Genomic DNA, 16,120 nt, shown 5'->3' with positions numbered 1-16,120 from the left:
GGACTTCTTTTCTCTATTTTACTCTTACAGTTTCTGGTCTTTGTTTTTCTTACTTATAAATACATTTTAGAACCTAGTCTGAATTAGCCCGTCTAATCTACATTCATTACTGATTCATAGTGGCAGTCCAACTTTTAGAAATGTTCTACTGAGCACATTTTACTCTCTCACCCTGGGAAACACTCCCTGGGTTTCTTGGTTGACTTTCATTTAGGCCTAAAACCCACTAAAAAAACCCACTGCTGTCCAGTCGATTCCGACTCATAGCGACCCTATAGGACAGAGTAGAACTGCCCCGTAGGAGCCCTTAAAGCCCTTGTCAGAAAACTTTTGGTTTTTTAGCTATTCTTTTAACAAAGAATTATGAATGCCTATAATATAATTCATTCCGTACTAGACCCTTGAGGATGCGAGAAAGGCTATAATGCATAGATGCTCCTCAGAAATTTACTATTCGGTTATCTCCAAAAAACTTACCTTTCTAATGAAAAGGAATATACAAAATTGTAGGGTGGCTCCTATTCTATCTTAGAAATTCCCGAAGTACCTGCCTTAGATATCCATATTTCTTTCTTGCTAGAATCATAAACTTCTATTTTTTCCTCCCATAATCTCCCAAATTTTGGGGCCAGCTTATGTCAGAAGCATGTTCCATAAATAAAAAGAGGAGTTTCAAACCAAAACAAGTTCTCTGATCCTCCTTAATGAAAGCCCATAACTAGTGAGGTTGTATATGTGTGTATATATTCAAAGATCAAATACCAAGTTACCATAATATCACTGTGTATACTAATGTATAAAATCTCCTCACAGATAAGAAGAGAGATGGACTGGAAGAGAGAACCTTAAGTCCACCTCTTCCTTGCATGCCCGTCTCCACAGAATCTCTGGAACTCTGTGTTGCATAGTTTGAAAACCATTGACTATAGGATGTTTATGAAATATTTGGTATCTCTTTTCAAAATGAGTGATCATTCATTCATTTATTGACTGTGATAACTTTGGTATTTATAGTTCTGACATTATAAATTAAGTGAAATACGTGTATTTTTTTTTTTTTTAATATGACTAAAAGAAGAAAATGCTGTCATTGACCTTGCTTTGTGAATTTAGGAAGACAAAATCTGGTTTTATTGTTAGTTTCTATCTCAGTGGAATGTACCTTTAGGAAGTTTTAAACCCACTCGTTAAATATAGGTTATCTTTTTACTGTGCTTTCTGGAAACTTTTGGATAGTTTTGTTAAAGATATATTATTAATACTAGGGGCAGACTACTGATGTAATACTTTTGTTTCCAGGTTGATGGACTTAATTCTCTCCACTCTGTAAAAGCCAGTGCTAACCGATTCACAAAAACAAGTCAGGGAAGAAGTTGGAACACTGGGAATGGGTCTCCTGATGCAATCTGTTTTTCAGTAGACAAACCTGGAATAGTTGTGGTTGGTTTCTCTGTCTATGGAGGAGGTGGAATTCATGAATATGAGTTAGAGGTATTGGTTGATGATGTAAGTACCACTCTTATAGCATTCGTCTTGCTGTGTGGCTTCTATATGAGTATTTGCCGTCATCATCAGGGCATGTTGGATCGAAACTGTTGAGGGTTTAGCAGATCAATCATAGATAGAAGGTGTTAAAGAAATTAGATGAGAGTGATTCTACCTGATCGATTGTGTGCCATTTTGGGTCACTTCTGCCTCGTATCTGTACTTTCAGGATAAATTTGAAATTGGATCAAAGACTAGAAATTATGTAGGTAAGCCTCTGAGTATTAGATTTTAGAGGTTTTGTTGTTGTTTTGCTATAGCCATTTTTAAAGAAACAAGTACAATATTTAGACTGGTTTTGTTACCCTCATCAGTGGTTAAGCAATTTTGTCATAGAGTGCTAATTGATGATTCTTAGTAAGGATAGTATTTATTGATTGTTTAGCTATATTTTGCTATATTCACTAAACTGTTTAAAGTACTTGAGTTTTCACAGTTTTATTAAAATAAAACAGAAGGGTATCATGTAAATCATTCCTAATGAACAGCAGTCTATCTGTAGCTTGATTATCTCGAGCAATTAATTTGAATGAATTCTTTTCATATTTTATTAGGCTCTATAATTAGATAGAGCATTCTTACAAAGAAGTGGGAATAATTTAAGACATAAGGTGAGAAAAGCTCATTTATATGATTTGGGTTGTCGACTCCTCAGAAAATCCGATGCACGTGAATGGCTTAGAGTACCAGGATTTGTTTCTTTAGTATGTATGGGGAAATGCTAATAGACAATTTTATATGCAAGAAAATAAACCCCTTAAAAACAATATGGGGAAATTTAAGAATGTCTTTCTAAATGAGTTAACTGATAGAAACACATTCTAAGAGGATGAAGAGTACGTAATTACTCTTGAAGGTTAAAAACTGGGTCTCTAGATTTCAAGGGTCCTTACAAATTATATATAAAATTTTATAGCTGAAGTCTGGGATTTTAATAAAACCACTATAGATGTGTAGTTCTTTAAAGACAGCATGATCAATATGATTAGATATTCTGTGGCCTCTTTTTAATTAAAATGGAAATTAATTATAAATCCAAATTGTTCGTACAATAAAATTAAGAGTATGTTGGATTTTGTTTTGTTTTGTTTTAGAGTGAACATGCAGGGGATTCAGCTCATTCCCACAGATGGACCTCTCTAGAATTAGTCAAGGGAACCTACACAACAGATGATTCACCCAGTGATATAGCTGAAATCAGACTTGACAAAGTTGTTCCTTTAAAGGTAATTTAATTTCAAAGAAATGTTTCTATTGTTAGTAAAATGTTTTATGTGTTTTTTTTTAAAAAAGTGAAAAATATTTCATGAATTTTCTGTTAGATACAGCTGTGCTTGAGTTTTTCTTTACATGTTTCAGATGTTTATGGAATATTTCCTTTGTTCCTGATACGGTACTGTATTGTTACTCTGTCATTGCATAATACTTCTCAAAGTCTGACGTAGTAGGAAGTATTGTTAAGTTTTGTACTCAGACAGACTTAAATTCTGATACCTGCTCTACCACGTATTAGCTCTAAGACACTGGACAAGTGTATCATTTAACCCCTTTAAGACTCATTTTTAGATTGGGAAGGGTAATACCTACTTTGTATTGAATTAAATAATGGAACTAAAGCACCTCCCACACTGTTTTTAGCACATTATGGAAAGAATAAATATTAATCCCTGTCTTTTCTTCTCATGTTGTACAAAAACTAATTTAAAAAACAAGTATTAACTATTAAAGTTATTATTTATATAACTTAATTTTTTTAACAAATAACAAAATAGAGAATTTTTACTTAACATTTACGCAATAGAATAATTCTGAATTCCACTATAATATTCCTTATAGATCAGAATTTTGGATAAGATAGGTTTATCAGAGACTTCATCAAAAAGTGTGTAGATACTGAAATACAAAAAGCCTTCATTATGAAATTTATATCATGGATTATAAGACAGTCCTTAGAAACTCTATGGGGCAGTTATACTCTGTCCTAGAGGGTCGCTATGAGTCAGAATCGACTCGACGGCACTGGGTTCTGGGTTTAGTATCTATATCTCACGTGTTCTATTTGAGTCCATCATACTTTGGGCAGTTTTTTTTCTTTCATGTATTTAGGTCCCATATATATTTGCGTATCTATTTCTGTCTCTGACAGTCTCTTAAAATAAAAATAAAAGGGACTCATCATTTTTCCCTGTTTAAAATTATTTCAAAAGTTAAACTTATTGAAAAAATATTACCTTATATATTTAAAATGTTTTAGAGCTGTGGCAGCAAACCAAAAGGTTGGCAGATCCAATCCACCAGCCACTCCTTGGAAACCTTATGGGGCAGTTCTACTCTGTCCTGTAGGGTCACGATGAGTTTCAATTGACTCTGTGGCAATGGGTTTGATTTTTTTTTTTTTTATTTAATATTTTAACAGTGTGATTAAAAGCAAGAACCAGAGTCACACTGTCTTTGTTCAGATTCCAACTTTATCACTTAACTAGCTATGTGACCTTGGGCAGGTTCCTTCTTTGTGCCTCAGATTCCTCATCATGGTACTTACCTCATGAGATCATTTAAGGATTAACTTAATTAAATCATTTAAAGTACTTAGGACAGTTTCTGTCATGTAAATGCATTCAGTAAGCGTTAGCTATGATCATTATTAATTCATTAAAAACTCATTCAATTGTCTATAAATATAGTAAGGAAATTCAGTATACTTTTTTTTTATAGTTTAGTACTAGAGCACTGTCTTTGTATCCTCTGTACATTATGAAGTACAAACATGTTTTACATCTTTATCGTAAAGGAAAATGTTAAATATGCTGTGCGCTTGAGGAACTATGGAAGCCGTACAGCCAATGGGGATGGAGGAATGACCACAGTTCAGTGCCCTGATGGTGTCACGTTTACATTCAGCACGTGCAGCTTGAGTAGTAATGGCACAAACCAAACCAGAGGACAGATACCACAGATACTGTACTATAGGTAGGTGTGTACATAGAGATAAGGGGACTATTTTAAAGTGGTAGAATGTATACAATTTACTACCAAGGTGAAAAACACTAAATGGGTATTTATAATTATTATTGTTGTGGGCTGTTGAGTCAACTTCAACTCATTGCGACCCTATATGACAGAGTAAAACTGCCCTGTGGGGTTTCCTGAGCTGTAATCTTTATGGGAACAGATCACCAGGTCTTTTTTCCTTCAGAGCAGCTGATGGGTTTGAACCACTGACCTTCAGCTACCAGCCCAGCACTTAACCATTGCACCACCAGGGTGCCTGTAATTAAATTATACAGTGCATTTTTTTCTTGCACATGTGCTAATTCATAAAAAGAAGTTTCATGTTAATATTTAAATTCAGTGTTTACTATAAAGGCAAATCCTTTAAAAACGATTTTTGCCTTCATTCTTTTAATATTGAAAGTTTTATCTACTGGGCATATGTGCTGTTTGTTGTCACTTTATAATTGTTGACTAACTGTTTCAAATTTAAATGGAATGTATTCATTTCCTTTAATAAAACACCTGAAATGAGTGATGAAATTGAGTCTCCCCAGGCAGTGGTGTTGTGTTGATCTTGTTACCAGCCTGCAGACAGTTTTGATGCCTGTGAACTTTATGGCTGCCCAGGATAGCCCCTAGAGTGTATAATCAGGTGCTTCTAATATTTTTATCAAAAGCTTTTCCTTATGTAAACAGTGGAAAATAATGGGCAATATCAACCTTAGGTTAAAAATTTTTTTAATATGCATTCCTCGCTGAGTCTGAATTTTTCTGTTAGCTGGAATCTGAGGTGGCAGTGAGTGCCATTCACCACGTTTGTTCTCAACCTCACGCATCAGGTTTCTCAAGTTTCATATCACTTTCAGAGGCTCGCTATTTCCCCCATTTCCCTCATAGGCAATCTGAAGACACTGTCCAGGCAGTTAATGCAAAACAGTTTCCTATATGTAGATATTCTGCTTCCTTTCTCCATGTCAAATAGAAAAAAATAGCAGGTGTTAAATAGCTACACGGTGTCATGCTGCTGCTGAGATACAAGTCCTCTGACCCTAATCACAAAGAACTTTATCTGTTACATAAGCACTACAATAAACAGTAGTTTATTCTCTTTCTCAAACTATAGATTAAAAAACTGTATTATGCACAAAAGAAAAATTAAATATTTTGAAAAGCTCAAGAGCCTGTTAAAAGCATCTGTTATCCACAATTGCTGTCTAGATATTTTGATGGCTCTCACCAATCCATTAGCTTTCCACACCATACTGTGCTATTGGCTCACCAGTTAGACCTCTAGCCTTGGTCACCTCTGAGCCTTGGACTGAATATCCAGCTCTCTCTTCACGTCTTTATTTGGGTGACAGATAATGAGGATGGTGATGATAATAGTTGATGAGTACTGAGCACTTTCTGTGTTTCAGGCAGTTCTCTGAGTGCTTTACCTGTGTTATCTCAATTAGTCCTCAGAATAACCCCATGAGGAAGGTACTTTTACTATCACTACTTCAGAGATGAGGGGACTGAGACACTGAGCACTTAAGCATCTTGCCCAGAGTCACGCTTTTAGTAAACTCTGGTATTGTAGGCAAGACTCCTGTTACGCTTCTAGCCACTACACCATACGTCCCCTTACAGATGCTCTATGTAGTTGTCTACTAGATGTCTAGATGACAGGTTTAACATCTTCTAAGGAGTGTGCTTCCCCTTCCACATTTACAGCCAAAAGCTTTGGAATCATTTTTTTGACTTCTGTCCTTGCCCCACACTTTATATCTTGTACATCAATAAGTCCACATCAAAAATGTCCTAAATCTGACCTCTTCTACCACTCCCATAATTAACAGTCTAATCTAAGCCTTTTACCGGATAACTACAATAGCCTCTGAACTAGTCTCCCTACCTGCACTGTTGCCCTCCTTCAGTCAGTTCTCTACAGTGCAGAGCGCTCTTATAAACGTGTAAATCCTGTCGTACTCCTCCGTTGCTCAGAAGCCTCTCTGTTTACCATTCACACCAAATCACCCTTTACTCTTTCTCATTTCATTCCAACCACACGTCTTCATTCCCTTCTTTGAACTCAACAGTCTTGTTACAGCCTCAGACGTTATTTTACTCTTTCCTTTGCCCCGAATGTCTTACCCTCAGATCTTTGCATGGTTTATCTTTTTTGAAATATCAGTTCCTCAGAGAGACTGTCCTTAATCTCATTTAAAATAATACCGTTTCCCTTACTCCCTTACACTGCTTTATTTTTCTTCAAAGCCCTTATTTCTCCCTAAAATTATGTAGTTACATATTTGCTTTTCCAACTTAAGTAACTTTTTAACACTAAATTAAATGAGGAGCTCTGGCCTAGCTATGATTCCTAAAGTTATTTTCTACTTAGCATTGTAAAATAATCTCATGTTTCTTCATGTTACAGGAGTGAATTTGATGGAGATTTGCAGTCCCAACTTCTGAGTAAAGCCAATGAAGAAGACAAAAACTGTAGCAGAGCTCTCTCTGTGGTGAGCACTGTTGTTCGAGCTGCTAAAGACTTATTGCACAGAGCTCTTGCTGTGGATGGTAAGAGTTTTCTTTTTATTTCTTGATAGTCACATTTTAAACTCTTTATTCCCTAATTTATGCATGGAATTATTAAAAGGCACCATCTTCTAGACCCCCAAAGTATTTTATTCATTATAGTCTTGTACATACATATACATTAATTTTGGATTAGCCATAGTCTTCATACCCTAATGCAGAATTTTTTAAAATGTACAAAAGCAAATTTCTGATATTATTTTCTTTCTTAGTTAACCCAGTAAGAGAAAAACTATCTTAATTAACTGCATCTTTGCTTTATCCCCCTTTTAGTAGTTGGAGAGCATATCATTTTTCCCTCTAAACCTATTTTTCTTCGTGTCTGTCCTATTTCCAATAATGGCATCACCATTTACCCAAAGGTCTAGGTACCCTTAAAGATCTCCCCAAAAATCATTTGTATGAATTTGGTTTTGTGAGTTCTTCCCCTGGGAACTCTCCAGTTTGTATTGTCCTCTCTGTTTGTTCTCCTACTGCCATTGTTTGAGCTACCATGTTTCAAGGGAGTATTCTCTTTTTCATAGATGGATAACATCCTAACTATTCTTACTCTCCATTTAGTTAACAAGTCACCCTCTACATGACACCAGAGTTATCGTTATAAAAACGATAACTCCCCTTCCTTAGTATAATATTTGTTCCTATGTCTGGTTGCATATGAGAGCCACCTGGGAAGCTTGCTAAAAATAAGAAATATTTGACCCATTCCCTAGCATTTAGGCAGGGCTAATCTGCATGGAAACCCTGGTGGCGTAGTGGTTAAGTGATATGGCTGCTAACCAAAGTGTGGGCAGTTCAAATCCACCAGACGCTTCTTGGAAATTCTATGGGGGCAGTTCTACTCTGTCCTATAGGATCGCTATGAGTCAGAATTGACTCGACGACACTGGGTTTGGGTTGGAAGAATCTGTATTTTTTTTAATAAGCGCCCAGGCTATTCTGATGCAACAGCAGATCTAAAATCCAGTATTTGGGAATCTCGACTTATAAAGGTTTTCACAGTCTAGACTCAGCCTCTTTCTAGCATGACTAAGATAACACCAGCAAAGTACTTTACGTAGAAAAGGTAGAAGGCAGTATAGCTTAATAACAGCAAACATTTTTGTAGTACTTAATACATGCAGGCATTTTTTCTAAGCATTTTACATGTGTTAACTTAGTTATTCTTCACAGTATCCAGTGAGGATATGTTGTTATTATCCTGTTTTGCATGTGAGTAACTTGAGGCCCAGACAGATTAAGTAATCTGCCTAATGTCACACAGCTGGGAATGTGTGATGCGAAGAGCAGGAATTTAAAATCGTGGCCGTCAGCCTAGGTTTCCATGCTGGCTCCATCATATTCCAGGTATGTGATTTGGGGCAAGTTGTTTAAACACCGTATGCCTTAATTTCCCCTTATAAAAATTGGGGATAATAAAAGTATCTTACTGTGAGGATTAATTGAGATAACACATGTAAATAAAGCCCTTACAACAGTACCAAGGACTCAATCAGTGTCAACTGTAATTTTGCTCAAGAGAACAGAATATACATTACAATGAAATACCTTCTGACTATCATTTTAATGATTTTTTTTTTTTTAGCTGATGATATTCCAGAACTGCTTAGCTCTTCTAGTCTGTTTTCCATGCTGCTTCCTCTTATTATAGCCTACATAGGACCAGTAGCTGCTGCTATTCCCAAGGTATGTAATTTAATTCTGTAACTTGTCTTTTTGTAAATTTCATTTTTTAAAGACTTTGTATCTTTCCTTAAAAAAACAAAATGTTTGAATATTTGAGGCACCTGGGTTACAGGTAACAAGAGGAGCTTCAGATGTTAGTAGCAGAAGTTACTAGTTAAGCCGCTCTGTTCCTAATATTGCTTACTGGCATGTCATGCTTATTTATTGGCTTTACAGTTGAAGAATTTGGGAATTGGGATATACGATATATAAGGAAAGACGAAGTTAACTGAAATTTTTTATTTTATGAAGTTGAAGCCAAATCTTCTCCATCTTAAATAACAAAAGCAATGTAAAAGAATAGGCGTTTATTAAAATAGTGAAATATCTAATGCATGGAAGAAATTATAAATTTTTGACATAATTAAATATTGAGTGAAACCTAATTTACTGCAGATCACAAAAAGACAAAATTGTTTAAAAATAAAACATTTAAACACTCAGCTATTAATTGAGAGATTGGCAGTTCACACCTACCCAGAGACTCCTTAGAAGAAAGGCCTGGTGATCTGCTTCCACAAGGTCCCACCCTTGAAAACCCCGTGGAGCGTAGTTCTACTCTGCAGCACGTGGGGCCACCGTAAGGCAGCATCGACTCGACAGTAACTGGTCTGGCTGTTTTCGTATAACATCTAATACTTCTAAGATAAATCTTTTGAATCTATCAAACAAAATTTTCTTTGAAGGGAAACTTAGCTAGATGAAAATTGTCATTAATAAGGGTAACCGGCAATTACAGTGGTTCATAATTTTAAAATCACTTTCACATTTTTTATCTCATTTAATCTTTTATATATGTATTTATGTACATACTAGGTGGCTGTCGAAGTATTTGGCCTTGTTCAGCAGTTGCTGCCCTCAGTTGCCATTTTGAATCAGAAGTACGCACCCCCTGCTTTCAACCCTAACCAGTCGACAGATAGCACCACTGGAAACCAGCCTGAGCAAGGCCTCTCGGCGTGTACAACTTCTAATCACTATGCCGTCATAGAGAGCGAGCACCCATATAAACCTGCGTGTGTTATGCACTACAAGGTAAGCACCAATTTTTAGTGAGAATTGAAACTTAAAGCTTGATTTGTGTTTTATAATGATATCGTGAAGGTTGTTTTGCCTGTGTTAACAAGTGTACCTTCTTTTATAGTCTTTGAATATAGACGATCAGCAGAGATTTAAGAACGCTCAGATATACAACAAAGGTTTAAGACATAATGTTTACTTTTAAAGAGTCAGGTTTTGTAGAGTTCATGAGACTTGTTCTCAAATCTTTCTACAAGTATAGTACAGTGTATAATGCTGAACTACATGCTGTATATCATTATAGTAGTGGCTATCAGCAATAAAATTTAAAAATCATTTTTCAAACAGAGCAATATTTGTACCACATCCTGAGCTTGGAAAATTTACATACCCAAGGTAGGCTTTAAAGCACTCTACTGTTCATGCTGTTAAAAAAAAAAAAAAAAGTGGCACGTGAAACATTTATCAATTTAATGTAATTATTACGGAATTTTCAAAATCCCTATTTCTTGATTTTTAAACATTCACTTCATCAACTTAATTATTAGTAAATTTTGTGCTTTGAATCTAAGAATATTCTATTGTGTAAAGTATTTAACTTTTATTGTAGAAAATGTTAAACATAGGAAAGTAGACAAACTCATACAGTGTACCCCATTTATCCATCATCCCAGATTCAGGGGTTATCAATACTTAGTCAAACTTGTTTCCATTATCCCCACCCACTTCCTCCCCTTCTGTGTTGTTTTAAAGCAAATTAATGGATATTTCGTTACGAATCTCTGAAATTTAAGGACCCTGGAAAATAACTGTAATATTATTATCACAGTGAAAAAATTAATACACCTGTAATATTAAATATCATTCAAATTTTAACAGCTTGTTTACTTGAATTAGACTGTAAATAAAATCCATACATTGCACTTGGTTATGTCCCTTAAGTCTCTTTTAATCTCTAGGTCCTTCTCTTTCTCTTTTTTCCCTTGAATCGTATTTAAACTTAGCATAAACTGGGTGGTCTGACTTTGCTAGGTGGGGGACTCTTCAGCTTGCCTCCTAAGTCCTTTAGACGTGGCTTTGTTAGTCCTCCAGGCTGTCTGGTAAAGGAAGATGTTCTAGGCTAACCTTATACGTTTCCTTATAAATGCCTCAGGTCTGAATTAGCCATTTTTTTCAAAGTGCCCTGGTTCCTTTTAATTGAAAATGGTACATAAAAGCCAAAACCTGGCGCTAATGATGCTCATTGCTGCAGGATTGGTTGTTGTTTCTAGATCTTTACAGTGACCAGAACTAGTAAATAAGTACACACATAAATACACACATACACATATCTTTATACATGCATACGTATGCTATTTGTGTGTAAATGCATGTGTATTTTTGTATATATTTATGTATGTTTTTGTCATTGGATGACATCAACTCTATTCTGACTCAGAGGGACTCCATGTGACAGTAGAATTGCCCTGTAGAGTTTTCTTGGCTGTAATCTTTATGGCTGTGAGTCCGAATCGACTCGACGGCACTGGGTTTTTTTGGGGTAATCTTTATGGAAGCCAACTGCCAGGTCTTTTTTCTGTGGAGCCACTTGGTAGGCTCAAACCACCTTTCACTTAGCAACCTGACCATTCTGCTACCAGGGCTCCTAATAGTTATGTTATAAACACATTTATGTGTATATGTACGTATGTATATTTTAAAGATAAAATACCTCATCAGTTTTTACTGATGATTAGGATTCAAAATAAGAACCGCATGGTGTTACATGTGAATCTCCTTTCTCATACATGGAGAATCCCTTTTGTCAATGAGAATATTAGAATTTTAAAAAGTCAATTAATTATTCATTTGCTTTATTTGTGTGTAGTCTTCTTTGTTTTGGGGTTTTTTTTTTTTTTGTCTGTTTTTGTTTGGGGGTTCTTCCCCTGCCTTTGGGTATCTTCCAGCAAAGATGTACAGTCAAATTATTATATTTTAAATTAAGTTGGAATAATGAATTACTGTGTTCTAAAGTAAGTTGGAGTAATCCTGCCTGTGTTATTATGGCCACTAATTGAATATACATTTGGGGTCCTTTGTTTTATTTTATTTTAGATTTTTAGGAGTTACTTTTTAAGATTTAATTCTGTTACATAATTATTTAAAATAAATAAATAAATAATTTAAAATAATTATGTGATCCAAAATCAAATCCATAAAATAAAATAATTGAAGGAACTCTAGTTTTTATCTCTGTCTTCTTCACCCTATTCCTCCTTCCCTCTCATAGGCGACATTTAATTTTAGGTTTAGTTTATCCTTCCATTCTTTTAGTATAGGCATGCATGCACACACATACACACATGTATTCAGATGCAGGTGTGTTTGTGTATATATATATATGTTCATTCTTTTTTTTTTTATTTTATTTTGAAAAATTTTAAACCTATGGAAAGGTAGCAACATCCATACACCCGTCACTTGGCTTCACCACTTGCTAGCATTTTGCCACATACGCTATATTTACTACCTAGTTGTTATGGCTGAACCATTTGAGAGTAAGTTGCACATTTCATGACTGTTCACCTTGTTGCTAAGAACAAGGAACTTCCCTTGTGTAACCACAATACACTGATCAAATTCAAGGAGTTTAATATTGATGCAATACTATTGTCACACTAGATGGGAGCATTATATCAATATTAAAAGCCGAACATTTACCATTTGTTCTGCTATTTTCTAGGATTTGTTTAGCCCGGATCCAGCCTTGGATCACAGATTGCGTTTAGTTATCAGATTTTCTCTATCTCCTTTAATCCAAAACAGTTCCTCAGCCTTTCTTTGTCTGTTGTGACATTGACATTTTTTAAGAATACAGTTAGTTGCTTTGTAAAAATATCCTTTAATTTTGATTTGATAGATTGTTTCCTAATGATTAGATTCAGGTTACCAACTTGGGGCAGCAATTCTGCCCAAAGTGATGTTGTGTTCTTGTTGGTGCATCCCATCATACTTCATTAAGGTGACAGCGGCCAAATTTCTGCACCAAAAGTCATTTTTTTTTTTTTGGCTTTTAAAAATGTCTGTGGCTAGCTCTCTACAGATTGTGTAGTAATCCTGTTCCCCAGCAAAGATTCACTCATTGGTTGTAGCATCCATTGGTTATTCTTACTTGAAACACACTTGTTACTGTATTGGTTGCAAAATGATGGTTTTCTGTTATTCCTTTCAGCCGGTGTTCTACTGTGAAGAAGAACTGTTTCATCCCTTCTCCCTTTTAATATGTATTCATTTATTTTATGTATTTAGGTCGATATGGAGTTATGAATTCTCTTTCTGTTCAATATGTTATAATCCTTTGCCGTGACTATTCGCTTTGATGCTTGAATATTAATTTGCCCAGTGAAAGCCCTTTCAAGCTTGTTTCTCTGTTCTTTTACTGTATTTTCATGAGTTTTTGAACAGTTCTTACTAATTCCAGTCAACAGCGTATTGGTCTTTACACCAGTTTCATTTTTGTATGCCACTGTGAATAATAAAGCTTCTAAGTAAAATTAGGAATTCTTTGCAAAATTTTTATCTTTAGAATAAATTCTGAGGTTTTATAATCAAAGTATGTCAGAGTTACTTGAATTAGTTCTTTTATGTATATATGTTGTTTGTTATATGATTAGTTTGATAAAAGTTAGGCTTATTTGTTTATTTGTGCTTAATCTTTATTTTTTCCTATCCTGCTTGATAAAATTTTACTTTTTAAATATGTAAAACATTAACGGGCTTCTAGAAATCAAAACTACACAAAATAATATACCAAGTTGTATAACTCCTTTTGCTGTTCCCTTCCATCTTCTCAGTTACTTCATTAAGTATCTAACTTACCCTTTCTGTGCTCCTTTTTGAAAAATTAGCATATATATATATATATGGAGATTTTTTTTAATCCTCTACTTAAAAATATTTGCTTTGTTTCTAGAATATTATTTTAGTCCTCGGTAATTTTTTAAAAGGCTATTATCATGCATAGAAAAATTCTTAAGGCTCTCATCATGCCCTATGACCAGTGTACTATTTGACATGGTCCTGCCCTAACTGTCTATCACTACCATGTCAGGGGGTAAGAGAAACTTAAAGTGGCCTTTAAAATACGTGTAATTATATGTCATCATAAACTCTCATATACCGTCAACCTGTAAGGAAGTTTTTTAAAGTAGGCCTTTATAAAATGTATGTGTATTTATTTTGACATTTACTTTCATAACATATGAATTTCTGGAGTTATTTTGCTAATGAAAACAAACATTTGTAACATATATAGTAAATAACCTAAAAGTGACTGATATTTTACATTTAGTGAATTATTCATTTTTCATCAATACATTTTCATATTTTACTTATCAAATTATATTTTGGTTTATCTGCTTATGTTTCATTAGCACAAACTGGCTGAAATGGAAAATTTGTTATATAAATAAACTATTCCACACAAAAAAATCATATTTCAGAAATAACTATAGCTGAATGTTTATGAAAATTAAGCAGCTTTTTAGTATTTTTGTATAATACCAATGTACCCTTAGAAGCTTCAGCCTCATGTTAGGCAGAGAGCAGTAGATACTGCTAGTGGGGAGCGGGGGCAATAGATACACAGCATTAATACATTGGTTTCTGATTGTATCTAAACTATAGTATCAATTCTTTACTTAAAATTTATTTTTCTGTATGCTGAAATCCTGATCTTTACAGTATGATGTCCTGTATCTAAAATGGATAATGCAGAAAGCTAATTCTTCTTAACAAGTGTAAGTGTCCTCTTCCCTGTTGCCTCAGGTCACATTCCCAGAGTGTGTAAGGTGGATGACAATCGAGTTTGACCCTCAGTGTGGAACTGCACAGTCAGAGGATGTCCTCCGCTTGTTGATTCCTGTGAGAACTGCCCAAAATTCAGGATATGGACCGAAATTGACATCTGTTCATGAAAATCTTAATTCATGGATAGAATTAAAGAAATTTGCAGGATCTTCTGGGTGGCCTAGTATGGTTTTAGTGCTTCCAGGTGAGGCTTTTGTTTTTCCCTTCTGTTTTATATGGTAAAAATGCATGCATTTATGATGGTGTATATTCAGTAAGGACGCATCACTAAAGGTGTTTATCTTCTTTTTGGAGGACTTTATTGGGGAGTTACTTTGTATTTGGATTGCAATTGAGGAGATAAGATGATCCTCTGGGCAAGAGGCATAGTATGAGTAAAGTTTTGAGAATGTTTTGAGAATCTTGTGAAAAAAGGTTACCCCAACCAAAGCAGATAGTTAATATTGAGGAATAGCTACCTGTGTACTTGGGACCAGACTAAGTGAACTAGACAAAGTGAACTAGATCTTTTATTTTCCCATTAAGTGCTAAATTTTAAGTTACTAAGTACTGCTAACCTTTAAGAGAATTCCTGAACAGTTGTGTTAAAGCCATTGAGTTTTCATTTTGCTTGAGGGGGGTGGGTATGTGTGTGAGAGAGAGAGAGTTAGAGATTTTTGTTACTGCTGTTAATATTGTTTTTATTTAAAGGAAACTTGTTTAAGTTTTTTTAAAAAAAATGTGTATAGTCTGTTGGGATCTTAACCAATTAACCATAGCTACTTGTGTAACCCCTCAAACCAGTAGCCAGTTAGATTCCCAAATTTTTTTTCTTCTGGTCTGAACTGCCTTTTAAATAGGTAATTCCACAGTATCTAAAATAACGGACAGAATGTGAATAATAAGGTGATAATGCAAAAAAAAAAAAAAACTTATTTCTAGTAATATAAATGATAGATGTCTTTATTTGCTTATTTATTTACTTTTTTATTTCTTACTTATTTGGGAAGCGATCAGAAAAAGCCAGATGTCAGCGGTAAGGGATTGCACAGTTTGAAACAAAGAGGCGAAACTAGGTCGCCTGAGTACTGACAAATAATTGAAAAGTGGTTGCCTGTGTAATTTAAAGGTGAGAAATTGGATTCAGAAGGAGAATTTGGTGACAAAGAAAAGCCGTAACAATGCACTTGCGATGTTCCTGTTGTTTCTCTTGATGTTAGATATAACCCACTGCCATCAGGCCGGTTCAGACTCATAGTAAACTTACAGGACACAGAAGAGCTGCCCCATAGGGTTTGCAAGGCTGTAATCTTTATGGGAGCAGACTGCCACATCTTTCTCCCATGGAGGAGCTGGTGGGTTCAAATTGCTGACCTTTCAGTTAACAGCTGAGTGCTTAACTACTGGGTCACCAAGGCTTCTTCAAGCT

General features: G+C 35.0%; 1 protein-coding gene across 9 annotated transcripts in view; it reads left to right on the top strand.

The window, feature by feature from the left end:
- The window catches only part of MYCBP2 (MYC binding protein 2), a 287,568-nt gene that overhangs the window by 150,116 nt on the left and 121,332 nt on the right, over nucleotides 1-16,120 (top strand). For all 9 annotated transcript variants that reach the window (XM_049853287.1, XM_049853282.1, XM_049853285.1 and 6 more), the window contains 7 exons: nucleotides 1,300-1,506; nucleotides 2,640-2,771; nucleotides 4,337-4,515; nucleotides 6,959-7,101; nucleotides 8,705-8,805; nucleotides 9,661-9,879; nucleotides 14,671-14,896. In XM_049853287.1, coding sequence (XP_049709244.1) covers nucleotides 1,300-1,506; nucleotides 2,640-2,771; nucleotides 4,337-4,515; nucleotides 6,959-7,101; nucleotides 8,705-8,805; nucleotides 9,661-9,879; nucleotides 14,671-14,896 — 1,207 coding nt within the window. The remainder of the gene's footprint in view (nucleotides 1-1,299; nucleotides 1,507-2,639; nucleotides 2,772-4,336; nucleotides 4,516-6,958; nucleotides 7,102-8,704; nucleotides 8,806-9,660; nucleotides 9,880-14,670; nucleotides 14,897-16,120) is intronic.

The sequence above is a fragment of the Elephas maximus genome, chromosome 14 (assembly GCF_024166365.1).
Source record: "Elephas maximus indicus isolate mEleMax1 chromosome 14, mEleMax1 primary haplotype, whole genome shotgun sequence".
NCBI lineage: Eukaryota > Metazoa > Chordata > Mammalia > Proboscidea > Elephantidae > Elephas > Elephas maximus.
The sequence above is the reverse complement of the archived record's forward strand: the minus strand, read 5'-3'. Positions and strand labels throughout refer to the sequence as shown.